Source organism: Bufo gargarizans, chromosome 3, assembly GCF_014858855.1.
Source record: "Bufo gargarizans isolate SCDJY-AF-19 chromosome 3, ASM1485885v1, whole genome shotgun sequence".
NCBI lineage: Eukaryota > Metazoa > Chordata > Amphibia > Anura > Bufonidae > Bufo > Bufo gargarizans.
In genome coordinates, this window is record NC_058082.1 from 422867074 (window position 1) to 422892772 (window position 25699).

Here is a 25699-nt window from a genome sequence, read left to right on the forward strand (position 1 = left end):
CAAAAAACCTTTCACACAATAGACGAGGTGCTGAAGAAGGTAATCCACTCGCCTAGGTTCAGAGTAAGGGAGTCTATCCCCAAAATGATGGAGAGCATGGCAGTGTTCCAGTAGCTGCATGCCCAACAGTGTGTCTGGTATAGGTTACAACAAAATTGAAAAGCTAACACTTCAGCACAAGTCTCAAGGTCTGAGTAGAGACCTTGCTAGGTATCTTGCAGCAGCGATGGGGAGGGCTGTTACCTGGCATATTCTCCACTTTACACATAGTTGAGCCTAGTACAAGACATTGATGGTGCTCCCCTCCCCCAAAAAAAATTACGATTGTCTTCCAGTGCCTACACAGTCAAATATCATACAAACAATTATCTATCTTTATACATCTTCACATTCATTCACAATCCTTTTTCTTTTCATTCTGGCCCAGGCCACCATGAATACTTCTTCCAGCCATTACTAATCTCTGTAGATTTGCCTACCAAGACACCTTTTGCTCCCTGCTTTTCCAGCACCCATCCCAACATATTCTTTACCATTTACAGAAGAATTCAGTTAATAACTAAAGGTATCCCTACATTAACAGTGCCACAAAAATCATGATCCAAATCAATAATGGCAGGCAGTTATTGACCCCATTATGCTCCTTGCAGTAATAGGGCTCCATCCAAACCCTACACATTGTTAGTAATAGTGCTCCACTTAGTGCCCCACATAGTAACTGTGTTCCCCGTTGTGTCCTCACACAGTAAACATGTCCTTTTTGCCACTTCACAATAATAATGCCCCTTTTGTCAAAGCATCAGTAAATCAGGCAATACACATAGTCAGCAAACAGGCAGAGATAGGGGCTGTCAGAGCTCTTGTGAATCCAAAGGTCAGGGCAAGCAGCACATGATCAGTACAGTAAACAGGCACAGGTCATGAATCAGGCATCAGACAGATAATAGTTCTTTTACATGCTCCTGCAAGCTAGAGAGACCTAGCATGCTCTGTAGAGACCAATTGCTCAGGCAAGGACTGAAAGAAAACAGGTTTATATAGGAGCAGCTGATTCACAATTGGCTACCCCCCATGTAGCAGGTGACAGAGCAGGAGAAGATTAACCCTAGTATGCTGCAGACAGCACTACCAAGGATACAAGCCCTGTTTAACACACAGGTAGCCGGCGTCTGCGCACACAGGACAGTGGCAGCCATGAGCCGTCATTGTAACAAGTAACATCATTGTAATGTCTACACCAAGCTTCTGACAGCCTGCCCTGTCAGCAGCCCGGCAGAAATGACAAAATACAGGGACATGATTGCACCTCCTGTGTAATGTGCTCTCGGTGGCATGATGATGTCATTTAATGGCCCCTCCTACTCTGTGCCCCTGCTGCCTATGGCCTGCTGGAGAGAATGGCAGGCAGGGAGCTGATGATATGTATAGTATATAGGTAGGTTGGGCACACCTCACTTGGATAAATCTCTGTCTTTGTCAATTTTTTAAGTTAAAATATAAATTTTATTACAGCAGTAATGTACATATAAAATTATAACTTAAAACTTATACACATGTATGCGCGCAATATCAGAAGATAAATAGTAGATAAAATAAATAAAATATATCTTTCAATAAACTATACCATATGTCTGGATAGACATGTATATTGGACCCATACGGTATATATGGTATATTAGGAATGAGCAAGTGGTATATTCTCTTGTATGGCAGATCAATTGCTCGAATTCCTCTCACACCAACGTATTATGCAGTCCACATTGGATAGACTGTATCGATGTATGCAGATTATATTTTGTTGATCTATGTGTGGATAAGGAAGTCCGTTCTTGTCTCTATTCAAATAGGGGTTGTCATCAATATAATGGACTGTATAAAGATACAATGTTCCCCTCCACACTTAATAAGTAGCAATTCAGTACAGTCGTAACATTATGTCCTTTGAGAATGTATTCCTGTGATTAGTTTAATATACCAGTTCCGTAATTGATGCAAAAAATTTTGGACCAAAGTACCACTGTCCCTGCCAGGTGGACATTACTGTGATTCTACAAAAGTTTTAAAAGACAATTACGGAACTGGTATATTAAACTAATCACAGGAATACATTCTCAAAGGACATAATGTTACGACTGTACTGAATTGCTACTTATTAAGTTAGTAGTAAGTATTAAGATATTTTATTTTATCTACTATTTATCTTCTGATATTGCGCGCATACACGTTTTAAGTTATAATTTTATATGTACATTACTGCTGTAATAAAATTAATATTTTAACTTGAAAGATATTGTGAGGTGTGCCCAACCTACCTATATAGTATATATATTTATTCCACGGATTGGGTGGTTGGAGGCACCCTACCATAAACAGAGAATAGGTGAGCCAACACTTTGAATCCATTTTTTTAGGGAGCTGATGATAGCCTAAGAACGTAGAAGCTGGTGAAACTATAGAAATTGGAGCTGCTGCCAGGACTCCTGATGCACCAGTTGCCCTATGGTTAGAAGAGCTGTACATAGCATCATAGAAGATTACATCAGAAGGATTTGTATGCCTAGAGGCCTGCAATATACATACCATATTCTGCTGCTCACAGAAGAGCCACTGTTGCCTAGGGCAAAGAACATTGGGGTAGATTTACTAATCCTGTAGATGGCTGTATAGACAATGTACCCAATTTATCACAGTGGCTCAGGCCGGAGGATAAAGTTGGTTCGTGGCTAGACACTTATGTCTAGGTTGATACTATTGGTTGGCTCACTTTGCTGGCTCACAAAATGTCATATCTTACCCTAAACCCCTTTTCCACTAAACTACATCGATATACCATTACATCACTAGTTCTGTGAGATGCAGTGGATTTTTCTAAAACTAGATGTGCCAAATTGTGCCCATTTTTGCCACAATTTACAAAAATGTCTAATTACACACACATTAGTAAATGTGGGCCATAGAGCTTGAAATAGGAAACGTGGCACTGTGTATTCTCTGTATTCTAAGGGCTTATTAACAGGAATGTAATTTAAGTCCATATGCTGTCCTTGTGTTCAACAGGCTGTGCATCGACCCATAGAAGTAAGTGGTGCTCTACATGAACGGAAGGTCATGCAATATTCTGGTATGTATCTCCCAGAAGAAAGACCTGAAGACATTTGGAGGACAGAAACCTCAATAAGCAGCTGTACAAAGATGTAATTCTCCAACATTATGTCCAGATACATTATTGAGGGGTCCAATGTGACCAAAATTCCAATTTAGGTTTTAAAATACTAGGCCACATAGAAATGAAAAATGATAAAAATACTTTAAACGAGAAGATGATGAAATATGGAAGGGCATTATTGATGCCATATTGACTAGGACTCTTTAGGCGCCTAGGATGACATGTGGGAAAGAGTAAGACTCTGTGGTAGGCTTGAGCGAATCAGGTTCGGATTGCTGTATCCAAACCCAATTCGTTTGAAAACTTCGTTAAGAATATGGGCCCTGTCCTACTGTAAATTGTATGGCCTCCACGGAGGTCTTTCCGAAGTTTAAATAAATATCGCAAGACTTACTTTCTTTCACTTCTATTACGTGTCACTTTTTATTTGAATAAAGCTTTGTATTTTGATACAATAATTTATGTGAATAAACTAACTGACATGTGGTAGTGTGGAAGTAAGTCTCGCAATATTTGCAGAAATTTTGGAAAGACCAACCCGGAGGCCAAACATTTTACAGTAGGACGGAGCCCTTAAAAGAATCGCTCAACCCTATCTGCTAAACAATGTCTGTCTAGTGTGACCACATATTGTTTCAAACTTGTCTGCTCAACCAGAAAATATTGGCATGCTGCAATCATGACACAAGCTCAGTTTTCATGATAAGTATCTGGTCATTAGGAGGTCCAACTTCTGGGATCCCCAGCGATCACATACTTACAGGATTGAGGATAAGTGTTCTTTTCTGTTGTTTTTAAGCCCCATTCACATGAACTTAAGCACCTTGATTCTGTGGATGCGGACCTATTGATTCGAATGGGTCCGTGATCCCCAAGAATGTCCTAACTTTTGCCGAGCAGAGGCACAGATTAGTAGCCCACAGAAATCCTCAGAAGCGCTTCTGTGGGATTTCGGGTCCATGCCTCCAGACTGCAAAAGATAGGACATGTCCTATCTTTTGCGGATCGTGGACCCATTCAAGTCAATGGGTCTACACCGCAATACGGGATTCACATGACCGGTGACCGTGCATTGCGGACCACTATTTGCAGTCCGCCGCACGGGCACGGCAATGATATGGTCATGTGAATGAGCCCTAAGGCTAGTTTCACACTTGGCAGGCTGTTCCAGTAGAGAAAAGCCTGCCGGATGCTACCTCCTTCCCTATGGACCCATTAACTATAATGTGGTCTGGTAGAAATCTGATATAAAAAACAGAATGTTTACAAACAACATCTCTTAGCAACCATCAGTGAAAAACGCATCGCGTCAGCACTTGCTTCTGGATGCAATGCGTTTTTCATGCAGCCCCATTCACTTGTATGGGGCCAGCTTTGCGTGAAAAAACACAGAATATAGAACATGCTGCGATTTTCACGCAACGCACAAGTGATGCATGAAAACTAACGCACATATACACAGCCTCATTGAAATGAATGGGTCCGGATTCAGTGCGGGCGTAATGCGTTCACGTCACGCATTGTACCCGCATGGAAAACTCGCTCGTGTGAAAGGGGCCTAAAGCTAGTTGCACACTAGTGTTAAAATCTTCTGTCAGGATGTTCCAGCAGAGGAAGTATGGAGATATATTGGTGCAACTAAAAAAGGGTTCTCCAACCCAATTTGAGTAAGCTTTGAATTCAGTCCACACACAATTGTTTTTCAAAGTTATATCTTTTTAATCTTTGATGAGATATTTGTACATAATTTCCATGGTCTCAGAAAAAATTAAAAGAAATGGAGAACATTCATGGTTTCCAAAATCATTTTGCAACATGATTATGATGACGTTTTGATTGTGGTGACTTTTTTAAAGTATCATCAGTGGGTACACATATAGGGGGAATGCCGAGACCGGAAGAAAATTGTGTGTGCACTGAATTCACAACTTACCAGCAAAGAAACAGCTTGTCAGAGTTCATTGTATCAGACTAAGGGCACGTTCAGATCTGAGGCAGTGTAACTGGCAGGTTGTTCCAGAAGAGCGCAGACCGTCGGACTATAATAGGGTCAGACGGTGATCCAGCTGCTTTCCATGCAACAGTTTTTGTCCGACCAACAGCTGACATTCTTGCCGGATCAGGCTACTGGAAGAGCTTGCCGGATTTGAACTGCAACCATGAATGTACCCTACTAGATGAGAAAAAAGTTGAACGCTGATGTGAATGCGGTTCTCCACTCTAGCACAGAGGAAAATTTCCCACTTGGCACTAAAGGGGAAAGACAGGTTTTTCATAATGAGTAGGAGCTCACAAAGAAAAAACTAAATGAAAATCAAGGTAAGTAGAGACATTATTTATTATGCCAAGGCAACACCTGGAAAATACATAATGTTTATTAAACCTTTAGAACAAACTGTAAGATCAGAATATAAAAATAACTATACAATACTTAGAATTTAAAACATGAAAAAAAAAAAATACCCTTTATTTTTCTTAAAGAGAGTCACCAGTTATATGTATTACGAAAAACGGAAATCTGATTAATACTACAACTTGAGAAAGGTGTGGTTTGGGCATGACAGACGCCATCTGCGTTTGCTTTCTCTGCAGTCAGCAGGTTGTCAGTCCAGATTTGAGAAGATCGGATACGGCAAGTCATGTCTCCGTATGCATACCTCACAAGTGTCCTGTTTTCTGCAAGGTTGAACCACGAAGGTGACCACATAAACAGGACGTGTGTAGATTTGCATGAAAAGGCTGCCGCTATGCAGTTTTGGGAGCGTTCCCTGCTGGAACAGGGAATAGTTTATACATGCCGAGATTTGAGATCCAAAACGGGAGGAATGTAGTCTGGTCAATAAGGGTTACCCTAACAGCTACAGTTTGGTAGTGATTTTGTGGCAGCCAGTCTTCAGCTAAAGTAGGTTCTCAAACAAAGTGAAGACCAAAAAAAGGCAAGGATGCTTGGAAGGATTTAAACCATGGCTTTCTACACCAAATACTGCATTAATCATATTTTTGGGAAAATATAAATGTGTAACGGAGAATCCCTTCAAAGTGTTCACAGGTTGCAGCAACCTGTTGTGGACAAGCAATAAAACGGAGCATATAAAAGATCACGTAACAAGACAGCAGTACTGCCTGGATTTTCAGTCATCGTTTTAACAGCAGCATACAATTATATTCAAGCCTCTATGATTAATGGACAATAAGGGTACGACCACACAATGCGGCCAAGTACCGTGCGGCTGTGCGAGCGGCATCCAATTAACTAATTAGAAGCACATTATTTAGCCGGTCTTCATTGTTAATGGCGGCACAGCACATTAACATTGAAAACTGACTACACAATGCAGACCTAATCCGTTAATGAAGAATAAGCTATAATATTCTTTCCACTTATATCAGCTCAAGATACTAATTAAGACTAGTTTTATCCCCCACAATTGTAACTCAGCACTCTATCACTCAATGTCACTTTGTATAACACAGATTAGTCAGATTTCTCCCAACAGGGTGCCCACAAGCAAGGACATTCAATTATGAAGTTGATGCCTTCCTGCTGCATTATAGCACTATGCTATAGGCTCTAATATAAACCAGAATTCATTCAAGCGCCGACACGTGAAAATTAACATTAAGCTGGATCTAGCATTCTGAGGGTATCCCATCAATGTCTGTTGTTGGAATAACCCTTTAAAGAAATACAATAAGATAGTTTTAATATCTAATATTTAGGTATCTAGTTACACCTGGCACCATAACACAAATCACTCATTCCTATAGTAGTGGCTGAAAAAGGGAGCCCATAGCGGGTGTAATCATTATTGCAGCACAAAAGGCTATTGCAGAGGTGAATAATAGGATACACCTTAAAAGTGGAAGATTATAAGTACTATGCAGTATATCATTATAATAGCCTCAAATTCCAAATTAGGCATTAAAAAGAGAATCCCTTAGTCAGGCCATCCTCTATAATGGAGCTATCGAGAACTTCTCCTACACAACAGACCTGTTCCAGATCATAAAATATTAAACTGGGTTGAGAACCAGCAGTCTGATACAACCCCTTTAAGTGCGGTCTACCCAGTATCCCAGGCAAGCAAGAGCCAACATTTGTCAAGAATGGCTTGGTGCATAGGGCATACTATATAATAATGCCATGAATTTATTTGAACCAATGTAATTTTTTTCTCCACCCTTTTCTCCTTCACCCCAAAATACATTGGAAACATTGAACTTCTAGGTTAAATGAATAATTGGCAAGCGCCAAATTAAACTTGTACATTTCCAACCTTTATATAAAGCCTATGCTGCAGTGATCACAATGCTCATGGAACAGACTGGAAATACATTATCTGTAACAGAAGTGCCAGTGAAAGTAGATCTATCCCAACTCTGTATAAATTAAATATCTACATATACACAGAAATATCCCCTCCATGCTCTGTGCGAGTACAACAAGACACCCATTGGAAGACTGATGATTTCTAAGATATCTAAATCCCAACCAAACCCAACTAAAATGCAAAACACCAACAGATCCAAGAGATCCAAAGAGTATACAGCACCACTGCAATATTAGGTCTACTGTCCACTCTGCTGGGACTCTTATCTGCCAACAGTAAGAATTGTACAGTAATTTATCAGTAGAGACATTACATTTTATGGAAGACGAGACCTAAAGTCCCTATATTTTAGAAGTGATTCATTTACAGGTATACAGACTTTAGTTTCTAACACATTTTTATCAGATACTGTATATAAACCGATGTAGTTATGGTGTATTGTTAGCTAGTAGAAGTCTTCTAGAATTATCCATAAAGATCTAATGAACCAAGTTACATAGAGTTTAACATTCAACTGTGTCACGGTGTAGAAACCATGGTAATATTAGACTGGTGATGTTCTACAAAAATGTTTTTTTTTAATAGTTTTAGACTTTGTTGTTCTCATAGTAATACTTGAATGTTCTATACATGGAATAGACAGGTAACGGTATGTAAGAAGACCTGTAATGGTGGGTGAATTTCAGTCTTTAGTCACCCACAAAATATGAATCACTAATGCTCCCTCAATGGGTAGAGGCAGTCCATGGTCTAGATACCTGGACCTTCAGTATCTTATACAACCTTCAGATGACTGCTTCACTTTTCTGAACTGAAAAGGACAGGAGTCACTGCAACATTGTACATGGGGAGGATGAGCCAACATGTCGGGGCTTTATCACAGTTTTGAAGTGCTTAACAACTACAGTCGATACCGATGGAAGGTGAAGAACATGACACATTTCATGGATAAAAGAAGGTATCCCACTATGACAGCTCCTATGACCTGTACCCATCCAAAAAAGTGTCATATATTGTATTAGCTTTGTCCCCCTTGCATCTGTTTTTTTATCCACTCCCGCCCTTCATTATTGCTGGCCCTTAATATGTAAATTATTCACATAGTGTGCAAATGTGTGAATAAATTGACAATTGCACGCTCCTACTTGCCTAGTGTCAACTAGCCAACTTGGTGCACCGATACTGTAGAGAGATCCCAGGATAGTTTTTTCTCTTCAGTGGGACATGCACCCTTCCCTTTGGTCAGTTTGATTCTGCCGACTAGTTCTGTGTTGGTCCTGAACAAGCCGGCTCCCTTATGTGAACAATGGAATCCACCTGCCATAGGAGAGCCGATTGAGAATTTATTTTGATCTCCCTCCTTACTTCCTGTTAAAAAGGGAGGGGCTGAAACAGAAAGTGGTATGAAATGGAGAGCTAATTGGGAGCCAAAAGAGCGCCTCATGTTGCAAATGTTCTGGCTTACTAAAACGAGTGGAAATTTTCATCACTGCTGATTCTGCATCCTGGCATTGACCTGCTTTGTCCTGGCCAATGATGAGCAGCACGTTTCGCTGTTTGAAGAAGGCAAGATCACGTGGTATTGTACAGCTACCAGATCTCACTACTAAAACTGCTCTGGCACAGTCCTCTCTCATTGACCACTGTCGCTACATGGAGTGTTCATGCCCAGTTGTCAACCTAGTCATCCATTTGGACAATGCGTGGCCAAGGAACATATCGGACACCAAAATTAACAGAGACAATAATTGGGAAATGAAGGAACTTTTGAAAAGAAGTGGATATAGAAATGGGGAGCACTGGGAAAAAAGGTAATATACTATTTGGCACTTTTTTGGGGGGTTTCACAGGTCGCGTTTAATATTGTACATAAGTAAGAGCATTTAGTTATAGCAGTGAGGACATCTTCACATTAGTGTTATTTCAATTCTAAAATGAAATTTTCGTAACAGTCTCCAGTGTGTATGATGCAGTCATAATGGGTTTATGTAAGTGCATGTTATGGTATACAGAATGCTGTAAAATGTAGGTGCACTCACATACCTTGTACCTACATATATTCTCTTCTATATGTATTAACTTTATGCCCATCTTAAAGGGCAATAACAAAAAATAATGCAACGACTGCCTTTACACAGCAGTGCCATAAATGTAACATCCTTTAAAATGTGTAAAACCTGTACAAAATTACAGATGCTTATGGGGTTGTATATGAACAGACCACTTAGTAAGGTCTTTCATTTAACCCATTAAAACAAGTAACTGTCAACAGAGAGGTAGGGGTATATTCACAGGGATATTGCAAAGGTCTCTACCTCTACACACAAGAGAGGCGTGTTCCAAAAAAAAAAAAAAAAACAGCCACGGACAACATAGCACAGTAACTTCTGTCGAAGTTATCATCACAATCTGTGGGACTGGCAAGTCTATGTCACATAACTCCTAGTAGGCGCAATTGATTCGGCATGGGTTGATCCAGTTTTAACCATTGGTCTTGCTATACAGTTCCTTTAAGTTCACATCATAGACTAAGGGTATATTTTGTTAAAGCAGCAACTTATTTTATTCTGCCCACCTAGTGGAACGCAAACAAACCAAAAAAAAGGTTAAGTGCTGGGTCGTGGTGTACGACATCCACCAACTCTCTGGCCCCGATGTATCTTCATGTGTTTGGACAGGTGGTCACTCCGGGCAAACTTCTTGTCACATACAGTACATTGATATGGCTTCACTCCAGAGTGGGATCTCTTGTGTCTTGAAAGCTCATCAGAACGGGAAAACCTGCAAATCAGAGAATAGGTTCATCACTAACATAGTAACACACTCTTATCATGGACACAAGGCCTACTAATAGTGTGCACCTCACACATACAGAAGCACAAATCGCTAACCCCCTCATTCTATTTAAGGGATTGTCCGCTTTTTACTATTGATAGCTTATTCTCAAGATGGGTCACCAATATCACATCAGTTAGGGTTCCACACCCGCCGATCAGCAATTTGAAGAGAAGGCAGAGTTCGTGCGAGTGCTGCCTTCTCTACTCTGTTTACCTGCCTGCCGCAGCAACTGCAGTGGTGAGAAGGTGTAATTACAAGTATGGCGTCCCTATTCACTTCTATGCGACAACTCCGTATGTTCAAGTGAATAGGACGGAGCCATCCCATAGAAGTTAATGGGGACGCCATACTTGTAATTACACCTGCTCACCATGCAACTGCTGCGGCAAGCAGGTAAACAGAGCAGAGAAGGCAGTGCTTGTACGAGCGCTGCCTTCTCTTCAAACCACTGATCGTCTGGAGTGCTGGGAGTCGGACCCCCGCTGATCTGATATTGATGAACTATCCTGAGGATAGGTGATCAATAGTAAATAGCGAACAACCTCTTCAATGCTCAAACTTTGCTCAGCCTCGGTTATATGGCACAGTGTTCATAATGCTTTTAAAAAGTACCTAAACCTTTATAAAAAAATTTAAAAAAAAGAGGCAGAAGTGTTGTTCAAAGTCCTCTGTGCCACAGGCCTTTTTGAGCACGTGGAGTACGGATATACAGAAAGTATATGGGAGCCATACTCAAAAAGTCAAGCAGAGCCGTTGAAAGCTGAAGGGACAGTTTGCTCTCGGCAGCACTTCGGCCTTTTTTTTTTTTTTTAGTTCCCCTTTAACATGCTCAGGCTGTGTTATTCCATATGATTCCAACAGGCTATATAGTATGGATACATTCAGCTGACGATCTCATATTGCCATATACAGCCACTTCCCTCAATGCTGGAGTGTTGCACTGATAATTCCACCTCGGCCATGGGTAGAAAATCCACAGAAATTGGAGTTTCATCTCTTGTCTCTGATAAAAATCCATCCTTTATTCCATCAAGTTTTTAACTTGATGGAATAAAGGATACATTTTTATCAGAGATGACGCCATAAGAAGCACCCAGCATGAAATTGTATACAATGCAGTACAGGTTTTGTATTTTTTATCTTTTAGTTTTTTTTTATCTGAAAGCCTATAGGTCACTGTATGCCTATCGGTGGCATAAGCCAGAAGTAGACATCTGGAAATATTCCAGTGTGAATAGACCCCTATTTAACCTTTCATCCTATAAGAATACCTTGAAAGGGTTCCAAAGTTTTGATAAAGTATCCTGATGCACCCTTTGCAATCAGCTATTTGCAGAAGCTCCAGATACTGAAAACAGGCACTGGAACTGTACAGCTCCATCCACTGTGGAGTGGACAGGGATGATTATTGCAGTTTTTCTCCCATAAATAAGGGTAAGACATCAATACTTTAGTCTCTGTACTCATCATTTCTTGGAAGGGTTGTTTCCCTCAGTGAATCCATCAGAGAGCTGCTCTGACGGCTTGATCTGTAGCCCATATCTCTAGATCCCTGACAACTCAAACACTCTTATGCAATATTCTTATTAGACTGATAAGAATTGTGTTTAAATGAGCATTGATGAGCTGTTAGGAAGGTAAAGATAAGGGCTATGTACAGTTTAAGCCATCAGAGCAGCTCTCTGACAGTTTTACTGAGGAAAAGTACCTGTCTACAAGTACAGTAGGACTGAAAGGAGTAAAATCTTTTGATAAAGACCAATTGAAAAAAAAAAAAAATTTTTTTAGACCAAGACAAGAAGATTGCAATAATTCTGAATCCCCAACTCTGTGCATAGCTTTTAAATACAGTGGAGCATAGAGTCTTCACAACCTTGTCAAAGTTTTGTGTTAGTCTGAAATCACGCTTAAACCTCAAGTCAAAACCTTCTCCATCTCTTACTGCAATCTGTTTGGCAACAGTTCAACAAAAGAGGTAACATCTACTTCGCAGCTTGGTGGAGGCAAAATCATATTTGGAACACTTGAGCAAGGACATACTGGCCTCTTGTCAGAAAGGTAACCAGTAATTTTATCTCCCACTAAGATGTTAAATCAAAGAAATTAACGAAAGCCAATGTCTTGAAATAGTCCAGCGAGATGATAAACTATGGGCTATACACAAAGCCATATCCAAGACACATCTCACATTGTGCCCAAAGAAATCTATACATAATTTTTTACATGGATTCCTTGAGGGAAAAAAAGGGATGCAGATTTGAATGAGGAACAATCCCCTAGAAGCACTTATTAGGGACCAATACTTTATTTGGTAACTTATGAGCATTATTTGGTAACTTATGAGCATTTAAAAGCGAATAGAGATGTGAATGGAGGGAGCTGCAGATTGGCACAGCAACCGTATATATCTCCATCCATTTTTCAATTGGATGCTGAAGCCGTTTCACTTGGTGGGATGGGGAAGGCCTGTTCTGGATAAAGGTGTGGGTCTTAGAGGTGGGACCACCATCTATCAGAAATGTATGCCATATCCCATGAATATGCCATAAATGTTTGTGGTGGGAATATCCCTTTAAATTTAGCTGGAGTTTAGAAAACACTGCTTCAACTGGAATTATATCAAACTTCTCTGAAAAAGCCAAAACATTATTAATTTATTATGTGAAATCAGCAAAAAAGTTCCTGCCACCAATCTGTATTTTGTTGGCAGTTCAGGGCATACAGAGAGTCAGTTTGTTGGGCACAAATGTTTTTGTGCGCAGGAGGTTCACAACACACTCATACATAGGAGTGGAATTTCAAGTATGAATTGGGCTAGGTTCACATCTGCTTCAGAGGTTCCATTCAGAGCCTGGCCCCAACAATCTCACACCTGTGCTGCTGCGACTGTTCATGCGCCCCTAACCAAAAGTGTAGAGGCAGCAGAGCCTCTGCACTTATGCCTCTAATCGGAACAGCAGCTAACAATCTGCTGATTGCTGGTGGAGGAGACTGCTGCATTTACATGCAGCAATCTCCTCCAGAGTATGGGGAGGAGCGATCACTAATGCTATCTCTTCCCATACAGACTCGTTTGCCATCAGGAGATTGTGTTTACACAGCACGATCTGCTGCCGGTAAACGATCACTTTTGTGTGCACACAAACGATCCGATTAGATGGATGGACAAACATTTTGCTTGTTCATCAGGTAATCGTCAGTACATTTACAATGCCCGAATATCGCTAATGCATGTTACTATGAGCACTCGTTAGCAATAATCTGTGCGATTCTCAGCCTGTGTATAGGGCCCTTTAGGCACAAGATTATCAGGGCAGGGCAAGATGACTAGCCCTGTCCATCAATCGGCAGGAGGAAGCCTCTTGAACTACAGTGACAGTCCCACTCTCTGACCATTCAAGAACTCTTTTTGATTAATGAATCATTTTAATTATATCTCTATCTCAAATTATAAATTCATCAGATACGTTGATGTCCAACAAAATGGAATAGAACTCATATGAACTCAGCCTTAAGCGTGCTTGCTTTTTACGGTAGAGTAGACTCTACCAAGCTGGCCAGTAGTAAAAGAGACAGTCCAAATGTCATTAAGGGCCCTTGCACACAACCGTATGCCCTCCGAGACATATGGTCCGTGAGCTGACCTAGGGCCTAGATTATTGTCTATTCATTGTGGTGTGTATTTGGTGTTTTCCCTTCCCCTTAACCTGTGACATTATTAACCACCTAAACCGTTATCCTTTGTTTTATCAGTGCAGCTATGGATACTGTTTCTGCACTGGTCGATCGTATGCAGGGGCTGTCTTTGGAGGTGGCTGACCTCCGCATGGCTGTTGCACAGTTTCAGTGACCACAGACGGTGGGTTCCGGCAGCGGGAACCAGGCCTGCTCTGAACCGAAGGTTGCTCTCCCGGATAGGGTTTTCGGGAGAAGTGACAACTTTGTTCGGTTCAGGGAATCGTGCAAATTATCTTTCAGACTGTGTCCTAGCTCTTCTGGGGACGAGAGTCAGAGAGTGGGGATTATTATTTAGTTGCTGAAAGGTGACGTTCAGTCTTGGGCCTTCTCTTTGCCGACTGGTTCACAATCCCTCCGTCGGTAGATTAATTTTTCAGAGCTCTGGGACTTATCTACGATGACCCAGATTGGGTTTTCCTGGCCGAATCTAAGTTGCGTTGCTTGCGGCAGGGAGAGCGTTCAGTCGAGTCCTATTGCTCTGAATTTAGGAGGTGGGAAACTGATAGGGTGTGGAATGACCCAGCTCTCCGTAGTCAATTTTGTCAAAGACTGTCTGAGAACCTGAAGGACGCCTTGGCATTTCATGCAAATCCAGCACTCGTTCTTCCAACGAGAAAGCTCGTTGGAAGAACGAGTGAAACGTTTTCAAGAAATCTACAGTACGTCCAGTTGCCTTGATTTATTCTTTACAGATATATACCATGACCTGGATAAATGAGAACCTTCACAGACATGCAAATCCAATGGGACGTATTATCATACAGGGAAGTGGTCTCTTCTGACACTCTGGGTAAAAGACACTTGAGCTCGTGTCTAGTGATGAGCCAATGCAGTTGGGTCAGGTCACACCTGGACCAGGTGATAAAAACATTAGCGTTAAGAAAAGACTTTGCTTTTTCTGTGGTCAAGGAGGACATTTTGTTAAAGTACAGCGGATATAAAAAGTCTACACACCCCTGTTAAAAATTCAGAACTTTTTTGACCTTTAATGTGACCCATAAACTGTACAACTTTTAGGTAGAGGGAAGAAAAAATATAAAAAATAAATAAAATAATAGGGTTGCATAAATGTGCACCCACTTAAACTAATACTTTTTCAAGCACCTTTTGATTTTATTACAGCACTCAGTCTTTTTGGGTATGAGTCTATCAGCATGGCACATTTTGACTTAGCAAGATTTGCCCACTCTTCTTTGCAAAAACACTCCAAATCTGTCAGATTGCGAGGGCATCTCCTGTGCACAGCCCTCTGCAGATCACCCCACCGATTTTCAATCGGATTCAGGTCTGGGCCATTCCAAAACTTTAATCTTCTCTGGTGAAGCCATTCCTTTGTTGATTTGGATGTATGCTTTGGGTCGTTGTCATGCTGAAAGATTAAGTTCCTGTTCATGTTCAGCTTTCTAGCAGAAGCCTGAAGGTTTTGTGCCGATATTGACTGGTATTTGGAACTGTTCATAATTCCCTCTAGCTTAACTAAGGCCCCAGTTCCAGCTGAAGAAAAACAGCCCCAAAGCATGATGCTGCCACTACCATGCTTCATTGTGGGTATGGTGTTCTTTTGGTGATGTGCAGTGTTGTTTTTGGCGCCAAACATATCTTTTGGAATTATGGCCAAAAAGTTTAACCATGGTTTCATCAGACCATAACACCTTTTCCCACATGCTTTTGGGAGACTTCAGATGCGTTTTTGCAAAATGTAGCCTGGCTTGGATGTTTTTCTTCGTAAGAAAAGGCTTTTGTCTTGCCACTCTACCCTATAGCCCAGAGATATGAAAAATATGGGAGATTGTTGTCACATGTACCACACAGCCAGTACTTGCCAGATATTCCTGCAGCTCCTTTAATGTTGCTATAGGCCTCTTAGTAGCCTCCCAGACCTCTTAGTAGCCTCTTCTCGTCTTTTCATCAATTTTGGAGGGACGTCCAGTTCTTGGTAATGTCACTCTTGTGCCATATTTTCTCCACATGATGATGATGACTGTCTTCATTGTGTTCCATGGTATATCTAATGCCTTGGAAATTCTTTTGTACCCTTCTCCTGACTGATACTTCTGAACAATGAGATCCCTCTGATGCTTTGGAAGCTCTTTGTGGACCATGGCTTTTGCTGTGGGATGTGACTAAGAAAATTTCAGGAAAGACCAACTAGAGCAGCTGAACTTTATTTGGGGTTAATCAGAGTCGCTTTAAATGATGGCAGGTGTATGCTGACTCCTATTTAACATGATATTGAACGTGATTGCTTAATTCTGAACACAGCAACATCCCCAGTATTTCTTTTCCGGCATAGAGTTCCGTCGTCGGGGCTCTATGCCGGAAAAATCCTGATCAGGATTATCCCAATGCATTCTGAATGGAGAGAAATCCGTTCAGGGTGCATCAGGATGTCTTCAGTTCAGGACCGGAACGTTTTTTGGCCGGAGAAAATACTGCAGCATGCTGCGCTTTTTGCTCCGGCCAAAAATCCTGAACACTTGCCGCTAGGCTGGATCCGGAATTAATGCCCATTGAAAGGCATTAATCCGGATCCGGCCTTAAGCTAAACGTCGTTTCGGCACATTACCGGATCCGACGTTTAGCTTTTTCTGAATGGTTACCATGGCTGCCAGGACGCTAAAGTCCTGTTTGCCATGGTAAAGTGTAGTGGGGAGCGGGGGAGCAGTATACTTACCGTCCGTGCGGCTCCCGGGGCGCTTCAGAGTGACATCAGGGCGCCCCACGCGCATGGATGACGTGATCGCATGAATCACGTCATCCATGCGCATGGGGCGCTCTGACGTCATTCTGGAGCGCCCCAGGAGCCACACGGGCGGTAAGTATACTGCTCCCCTGCTCCCCACTACTACTATGGCAACCAGGACTTTAATAGCTTAAAGTCCTGGCTGCTATATTAACACTGAACGCATTTTGAAGACTGATCAGTCTTCAAATGCTTTCAGTTCACTTGCGGTGTTACGGATCCGGCGGGCACTTCCGGCAACGGGATCCTAACAACGCAAGTGTGAAAGAGGCCTTAGCCCCAGTGCTGTCCAGGGTGCTGTCCTCCTTATAGAGTTTGATCCCCCAATTGCCTTCTGTTAGAACGGCCTCTTTGGCGGGCAATATCACTGACGCTTGGTGGCCAGACGATCAAGGGGGGAACGGGACTCTGATAGTGAGGAAACCACCCCTTTGCCAATTTTTCCCAAGGGTAGAGAGGTTGCTGAGACGTGTTACAAAGGACCGCTGCCCTGTGATATTTCCCCTCTAGGTTTTCATTTGTCCATGTCTGTAAAAGAAAAGAATATGGAGAAATTAATTTGTCGACATCCTATCCTTGCTGCCTTCATCAAAAGAGTTTGTAGCTAAATTAGAGAAGCAGGAGGATAGGAGACGTCCAATCGCGCAGACTTAATAATTGGTTGCAGGCGTACTGTATATATTGTAGAGTGATGGGCGAGAAGTTCCCCCAAAGATGTTCGGGTTTGTTTAAGCATTTAGACAACGTTCTAGAAGCCTATATACATTTGTTTTGGGGGGATTGGTTGGTTTACTCATGATGAGGGAGTTAAGCAAAGGCTAGCAGTTTACCCTAGTATGCATTGGGGCAGAAAGGATGTGGGTTTGTGGTTTCATTTATTGGTGCCTGAGCGTATGTCTTTTTCTGCCCCTAAGCAGCAGCCACCTTTGGCAGTACAGCAATCTTCTGGGCTGAGGAGGGGCACGTGCTTTGCATTTGATGAAACGCAGTGTCGATGGCCTTCCTCCTGTAATTATAGGCATGAATGTACATTTTGTGGGGGAGCCACCCCATGGTGCGATGTTTTAAGAGAGCAAATTTACCCAGCCAGCCTTCTACAAGGGAATTTATTGCAAAGAGCTTGGACGCCAGTAAAGCTGAAGATCATGCGTCCTTGGCTAGAGCAGTACCCAATCAAAATTAGGAAAGGAGTTGGCAGAGGATCTTATTGCTGGTCCTTTCCCATTCCCTCCTTTTGCTAATTTTCGCATTTCTCAGTTAGGTGTTGTACCTAAAAAGGGGCCGGGTGCTTATCATTTAATTCATCATTTGTCATTCCCCTATGGGGCATCGCTGAACGATGAAATTGATAAAGGCATTGTGCTCTGTTAAGTACGCTACATTTGATTCAGCTGTGAATCTAGTGCGTAACTACGGCATCGGGGCTTTAACCCCTTCCCGACATATGACGTAATAGTACGTCATGGCGGCAGGTGCGTTCCCGCATTTTTACATACTATTAGGTCATGGTGATCGGGCGGGCACCGGAGCGGTGCATGCCTCATTACTGCAGGGGTCCGGCAGCCCTGATAGCCAGGCCCCTGCTGTATCCGCCGGCATTGCTGTACAAGCCGATGCCGGTGGATTAACCCCTTCTATGCCGCGATCAGAGCTAACTGCAACATAGAAGGGATTTGAGTCGGGTGAGAGTGCCCATCGAGTCCCCGCGCTGCTGTGACGGGGACCCGATGGGTGAGAAGGCAGCCCAATGCCGTGCAGAGGCTGCCCAATGCCCTGCACGGCATCGGGACCTGCCTTCTAAGGGTGCCCAGGAGATCCAGCCTCAGGCTTGGTCTCCTAGGCAACCTGTTAGTGTATTATACTGAGTAATACACTAACAGGCAATGCATTACAATACAGATGTATTGTAATCCACTGCAGAGGGGATCAGACACCAAAAGTAAAATCCCAGAGTGGGACAGAAATAAAGTTAAAAAAAAATTTCAAGTAAAAAATTAAAATAAAAATCACCCCTTTCTCCTTATTTTATATTAAAAAAATAGAAAAAAAAAAAAAAACACACACACACACACACACACACATACATATTAGGCATCGCCGCGTCAGTAACGATCGGCTCTACAAATTTATCACATGATTTACCCCGTCAGATAAACAACGTAAAAAAAAATTCCATTTTTGTCACTTTACATCACAAAAAGTGCAACACCAAGCGATCAAAAAGGCGTATGCCCCCCAAAATGGTGCCAATCAAACAGTCACCTCATCCTGCAAAAAATGAGACCCTACCTAAGACAATCAGCCCAAAAAAAACTAAAAAATGATAGCTCTCAGTACATGGAGACACAAAAAATTTTTTGTTTCTAAATGCTATTGTGTTAAAGTAAAATGAAAAAAATAAAAAGTATACATATTAGGTATTGTCGCGTCCGTAACAACCAGCTCTATAAAAATATTACATGAATTAACCACTCAGGTGAAAAACTGTGCCAAAACAACCAACTGTTTTGGTCAACTTGCCGCATAAGGTGTAATAATGAATGATCAAAAAATAAATATGTACCCAAAAATTTTACCGATAAATACTTCAACTCTTCCTGCTAAAAATGAGCCCCTGCACAAGACGATTGGCAGAAAAAAAAAAAAAAGGGCGTTCAGAAAATGGAGACACAAAAAAATTATAATTTTTTTAAATGCTTTATTATGTAAAACTGAAACAAAGAAATGTTGACATATTTGATATTACCGCATCCGTAACAACCTACTCTATAAAAATAGCGCATGATCCAACCTGTCAGATGAACATTGTAAAAAATATAAAAAACCGTGCCAAAACAGCCATTTTTTGATTACCTTGTCTCACAAAAAACATAATATAGAGAGATTAAAAATCATATGTACCCCAAAATAGTACCAATAAAACTGTCAGCTTATCCCCTAGTTTCCAAAATGGGGTCACTTTTGGGAGTTTCTACTGTAGGGGTGCATCAGGGGGGCTTCAAATGGGACATGGTGTCTAAAAACCAGTCCAGCAAAATCTGCTTTCCAAAAAGCATGCGGCAGTCCTTTTCTTCTGCGCCCTGCCGCGTGTCCGTACAGCAGTTTACAACCACATGTGGGGTGTGGAGAGTTTTGGTTTGGCTGTTAACGCTCGATGTGTTAAAGAAAAAATTTGATTAAAATGGGAAATCTGCCAAAAAAGTGAAATTTTGACATTTTCTCTCCATTTTCCTTTAACTCTTGTGGAACACCTAACGCTAGGTTCACACCTGAGTGTTCGCGATGGAGCGCTCTGTATGCGCGATTGTACGGGCGTTTGCAATCGCGCATACAGAGACAAGCGAACGCCCATTGTCGCGCGTTCCCGAAAGTCTATGTACGGGAATGCGCGACAAGACGCCCCAAAGAAGCTCATGTACTTCTTGGGGCATCGGGCGTTTTACAGCGCAATCGTACGCGCTGCAAAACGCCCAGGTGAGAACCATGCCGATAGGGAAGCATTGGTTTCTCCTTGTTGAGCGTTTTACAGCGCGTAGGAACGCGCTGTAAAACGCTCAGGTGTGAACCCAGCCTTAAGGGTTAACAAAGTTTGTAAAATCAGTTTTGAGTAACTTGAGGGGTCTAGTTTCCACAATGGGGTCATTCATGGGGGGTTTCCATTATGTAAGCCCCACTAAGTGACTTCAGACCTGAACTGGTCCTTAAAAAGTGGGTTTTGGCAATTTTCTTAAATTTTTTTACAATTGCTTCTAAACTGCTAAGCCTTCTAACATCCCCCAAAAATAAAAATGACATTTACAAAAAGATGCAAACAAAGTAGACATATGGGGAATGTTAAGTAATAAATATTTTATGATGTACTGTAGCACTTTCTGTTTTTAAAGCAGAGAAATAAAAGGTATTATAGGTAACTATAGTGACTCAAATTTAAAGTACAATGTGTCACGAGAAAATCTCAGAATGGCTTTGATAACTAAAAGTGTTCTCAAGTTATTACCACATAAAGTGACAGGGCAGAAAGGTGAAAACTGGCCCGGGGTAGAAGGGGTTAATGACTAAAGCTGACAGTCAGGGTTCTTTTTATTTTGACAAGTGTTTGCCAATGCGGTGTTCGTTATCTTGTTTTTATTTTGAAGTGAGTGGGCTGTAGCAGTTAGGAGCAGGCAAGGAGCGGTAACGCATTATTTAGAAGATTTTTTGTTCACTGGTCCAGCTAACGCTTCAGTTTCTTCAGATATGTTAGAATTGTTTGTCAGTATTTGTTCTGAGTTTGGTGTTCCTTTAGCGTCCGACAAAACGATTTTTCCGGTTAATTGTTTAGAGTATTTGGGCATTGACATTGACTCTGTGAAAGGGGAGTTCCGTCTACCTGTGCTAAAAGTAAATAGAACATGCGCTGCTATCTCTCGTTTGATGGGTAGACGGAAAGTAACAGTGAAGGAAATTATTGGGTCTTTTAGCGTTTGCCTCTAGGATTATGCCAATGGGTCGTGTCTCCATTTTCATGTGCGTTTATGCAAGGAAGTTAAGGAAGACTTGTCAATTTGGTTAGAATTCTTTCAGCAGTATAATGGTCATTCGTATTGGAAGGAGGATTTTGTCTCGGCTCCTTCTTTGGATTTGTTTACAGATGCAGCGGGGTCTTGCAGATTTGGAGCTTATTGGAAGGGTCATTGGTGTGCGTCTAAATGGCATCCGTCATGGGTTACAAATGGAGCGACAAAGAACATTGTTTTACTGGAGTTGTTTCCTGTGGTGGTGGCTTTGGTCTTATGGGGAAAGTTTTTCTCGAATAAGCATATTTTTCTGCACACGGATAATAAAGGGGTTTTGTTCGCGGTTAACTGTTTGTCATCCACATGTCCATTAGTTGTTAAAATTGTTGCTCGTTTCAGTTCTGCTTTGTTCGAGATTGAATATTTGGGTTAAAGCTAGGCATATTCGGGGTGTAGATAATTATATTGCTGACTCGCTTTCTTGTTTTCAGTTTCAGGTTTTTCGCAAGTTGGCAAGGGGGACTGACCTAGAAGGGGAGTTGTGTCCTATGTATCTTTGGAATCTGATTTGGTCTTAAGTATGTGTTATCTACGGTCATCATTGGCGCCGACGACTTCTTGGGCAGATTATGTGCAGTCAGTCCTAGGGTAAGTGGTGCAGTTTTGCAAATGTTATGGGTTGGTCCCCCTTTTAGTGAGTAAGGAGTTTGCGGCCTTATCCTTTTGTTTGTCTCTTTTTAAAGAGCATTTGGTGCATGCGACGGTTGTGCGGGTTTTGCCCGGCGTTTCCTTTTTTCTTAGACTTTTCGGTGTTCCTGCGTTTGTAAATTATTTCATGGTTAAACAAGTTTTACCCCAGTTTATTGTGATCTTTATGTCAGGTAACGTCTTTTGTATGCACTACTGCATAGGAGGCTTTGCTTTTTTCATCTGTTTTTACATGGTTTTGCATGGTTTTTGGTGCTTTCAGGATAAGTGAAATCTTACCTAAAAGTAGAGAGACTGGATTGGTTTTGGCCTGGGAGGATGTGCAGGTACATCGTAATTATATTTAGTTTTTTCTTCCTCATTCTAAGACGGATCGGACAAGTAGGGGTTCGTGGATCCGGGTGGCCAGAATTCGAGTCAGGTGACATATGTCCTATAAGTATGCTATCACGCTACTGGCACTGTAGGCCAGCTGGCGGCATTTGGTTTTTTACTCATGCCGATTCCTCGTGGTAACGCAATATCAATTTCGACCAGTTTTGTCCAAATGTTTGGTTTTTGAGTTGGGTTTAGAAGGTTTTCATTTTACATCGCACTCATTCAGGATTGGGGCTGCAACTACGGCCGCTCAACTTGGTGTGAGTACATCCCTGATTAAAAGGATGGAAAGGTGGTCTTCTAACCGATTTAAGTTGTATATTTGCCCATCTCTTCATGTTATTTCATGTTTTATGTCTTCTGATAGCTTTTACAGGAATCACCGTATGGATCGTTGGCCATTACTTTGTGCACTGGGCGCATGGAAGAGCGTTAGGAAGGTCATACGGTGATGACCTTTCATGGTCCACGGATGATGTTTGAATTTTTTGGAACGGAATTAGAGAACTTAGTTGGAAAGTTGTGCTGGACGCGATTCTCGAGATGTCCTCTTTGTATCCGGATCCGGTTGTTATTATTTTTCATGCAGGTGGCAATGATGTGGGTAAGGTAGGCACTATTGAGCTGGCATTTGGTATGAAATGGACCTTAGTTCGAATCAGGCGGTTGTTTCCCAACGCCCGTCTGTTTTTTTCCGAGAGGTTTCCTGAGTAGTGGATGCATGGAATAGCCTTCCTGCAGAAGTGGTAGCTGCAAATACAGTGGAGGAGTTTAAGCATGCATGGGATAGGCATAAGGCCATCCTTTATATAAGATAGGGCCAGGGGCTATCCATAGTACTTAGTATATTGGGCAGACTAGATGGGCCAAATGGTTCTTATCTGCCGACACATTCTATGTTTCCGAGGTTATTATGGCTGTCCTATAAGAATTTTAAGTATTTAGACAAAATTAGAATTTGCATAAACAGGATTATGGCTCGTTTTATGCCGCTAATCTGGGATTTTCTTTTAGATACATGGACTTGGAAGGTGGTTTTCCCGACAAAATAAATCTGTCAGACATTGGTTTGTACATTTTATTTGCAGGCCATGATTGAATTAGCTGTAGGTGGGGTGGGGTCCATGCCGCCTGTTTAGGTGGCATGGTCCGTTGGGTAAAGTCGCTTGTCAATAAGTGGCGAGTGGACAAGTTGATTCAGGTATTTAGGCCGAGCTTATGGCTGGTCTAATTCAGTGGTTGTTATTAATCTTAAATTGATATGGTTATTCATTGTTTGAGCTGTTCTTTAATAAAATTGGCCGTGGCCTAATTTTATCAATTTATAATTGTGTCCATGTGTCTTATTTGTAGCATTATTGGTTTAATTAAAAAATATTGGTTTCATTGAATCTATAATCCCATGTCTCCTTACCTTATTGCTCCTTATTATCTAACTGATGGACTAGGATTTAGGCAATGCTCATTACCTTAGCTAAAATTGCTCATGGCATTATAACAAACAGAACGCTTTCTTGAAGCATTCATGCCTGCCAGGAAAGGAAAATGCTGTAATGGTAAGAGGTGCTGGCTGGGACCATCCTGGATATGACAAGCTCCAATTCAAACAATGGCTATGATAACAGTTTATGTATTTTTTCAATACAAGAACCTAAACCGGTGCTTACATCACTCCACAAGTGCCTGATCTCTCGTGGTGCTGGACTTTCCACAAGGGATCTCTAGAAACTACTTGATCTTCAAAAATGGAAAATACTGCTGGGCAGCAGAGATTGGTCGCACTAGGTCCCCATTGTCAGATAAAAATGGTTAAATTTAGGCATTGTATTCTTAGGGTAAGTTCTCCAACAAAACACTTGTCGCGTCAATCAGGTTTGCATAGCTTGCATTGATTTTGTTGGGAGAATGACTAATGTACAATGGAAAGTCGAAAACATGTTCCTGGGTTTAGCTGCAAAGCCCACAAATCGTATCATTTTATTTATTAAATTAAAGTCTATAGAAGGGAAGGTACAGTGTACTTAGGACACACAGTCTGAAAATAAAGCTGAAAGGTAAATTTGGTTCATCTTTAGGATACTTTTATTTAACTTTAAACTATCAATTGGTAGAATATTTAAAGGGATTATCCAAGACTAAACTGTTTTAACAGACTTCAGAGTGGTTGGACCAGCAGTGGGGTTCATACTTACCAGGTCCCCCGCCTGTATGGCTCTACAGCCGCCTCTGTGCCGGCATACATACATAATTCCTCTGGGTAGCCTTCTTATATGCTTCTGGCATATGTAAAAAAATAAAAAACTGTGAACTCTCATCTTCCTGAAGCCTGGGTCGCCTATGATATAGATGGACACTTTTATTACCACTACTCTTTGAGACCAGCTATAAAAAGGTCATAAAGGCTATACCAGGCCCAGCTCATCCTGTCCGGTAAGATAAGATCAGCTCGCTGTCAAGCCTGGCTGGAGCGTGACGTCATTAATTTCCAGGTCTGGTTTGAGGAGAGCTAATAGCCCTTAATTAGCTCTGGGCATAAAACCAGTCCACTTTCATATTTCATTTATGAATCAACTTATGCCCTTTCTGACACCAGATCCAGGCTCTACAGAGTATTGTGGTTAATTGGGTATCAAATATGACTAGAGGATGTGATTCCGTAGCTGACCTATGGGTGGTAGAAGAACTACAGGTCCCAGCATTACCGTGTGTGGTCTCATTCTGTAGGTAAATAAATAAGGAATGCAAATATGTATTCTGTATAAAAATATGCCGATGTATCAAGGAGATACGGGCTTAAGTATAATCCTCATTGTAGGAACTGAACTTTGATGGGGTCATAAAACACTTGGGGGCCAATCCCTAGGCTTCCCAGTCACTCTGCTGCCATTGGCTGACAGGAGTAAGTCTCCTGCCCATGGGAGAGTTCATAAAAATCCATGCACAAGGACAGAGGAGAGAGACCCATGGAACATCACCAGACACTTAATTGGACATTGACGGCAGATCCCTGTATCAGAAGAACTTTGAGGGGTCCCCTGATACATACTGAAAAGGGGTTTGCAAGGATTCAAAAAGGACATATGAACGACCATCTGAAACCCTCCAGAGAAACTAAGTATTCTTTCATCTTTTTCCCTTTCATTTGAACTGTCGTGATTATTTATATTGTTATTATTATTCTGTAGATTTATAGTCATTTTCATTAGATTTGTCTGCACTGCTTTTTACTTCTTATTAAAGATTATAAAATCTAAGTGGCCAAGTCTTCCATATTCTAAGCTGCTGAACAACGTACCTTGCC

General features: G+C 41.6%; 1 protein-coding gene across 1 annotated transcript in view; it reads right to left on the reverse strand.

Moving 5' to 3' along the window:
- Positions 1 to 5496: 5496 nt before the first annotated feature.
- Positions 5497 to 25699, reverse strand: part of LOC122933438 (Krueppel-like factor 15) — a 32559-nt gene continuing 12356 nt past the window's right edge. Inside the window, exon 3 of the mRNA XM_044288433.1 lies at positions 5497 to 10278. Coding sequence (XP_044144368.1) covers positions 10104 to 10278 — 175 coding nt within the window. The 3' untranslated portion in view covers positions 5497 to 10103. The remainder of the gene's footprint in view (positions 10279 to 25699) is intronic.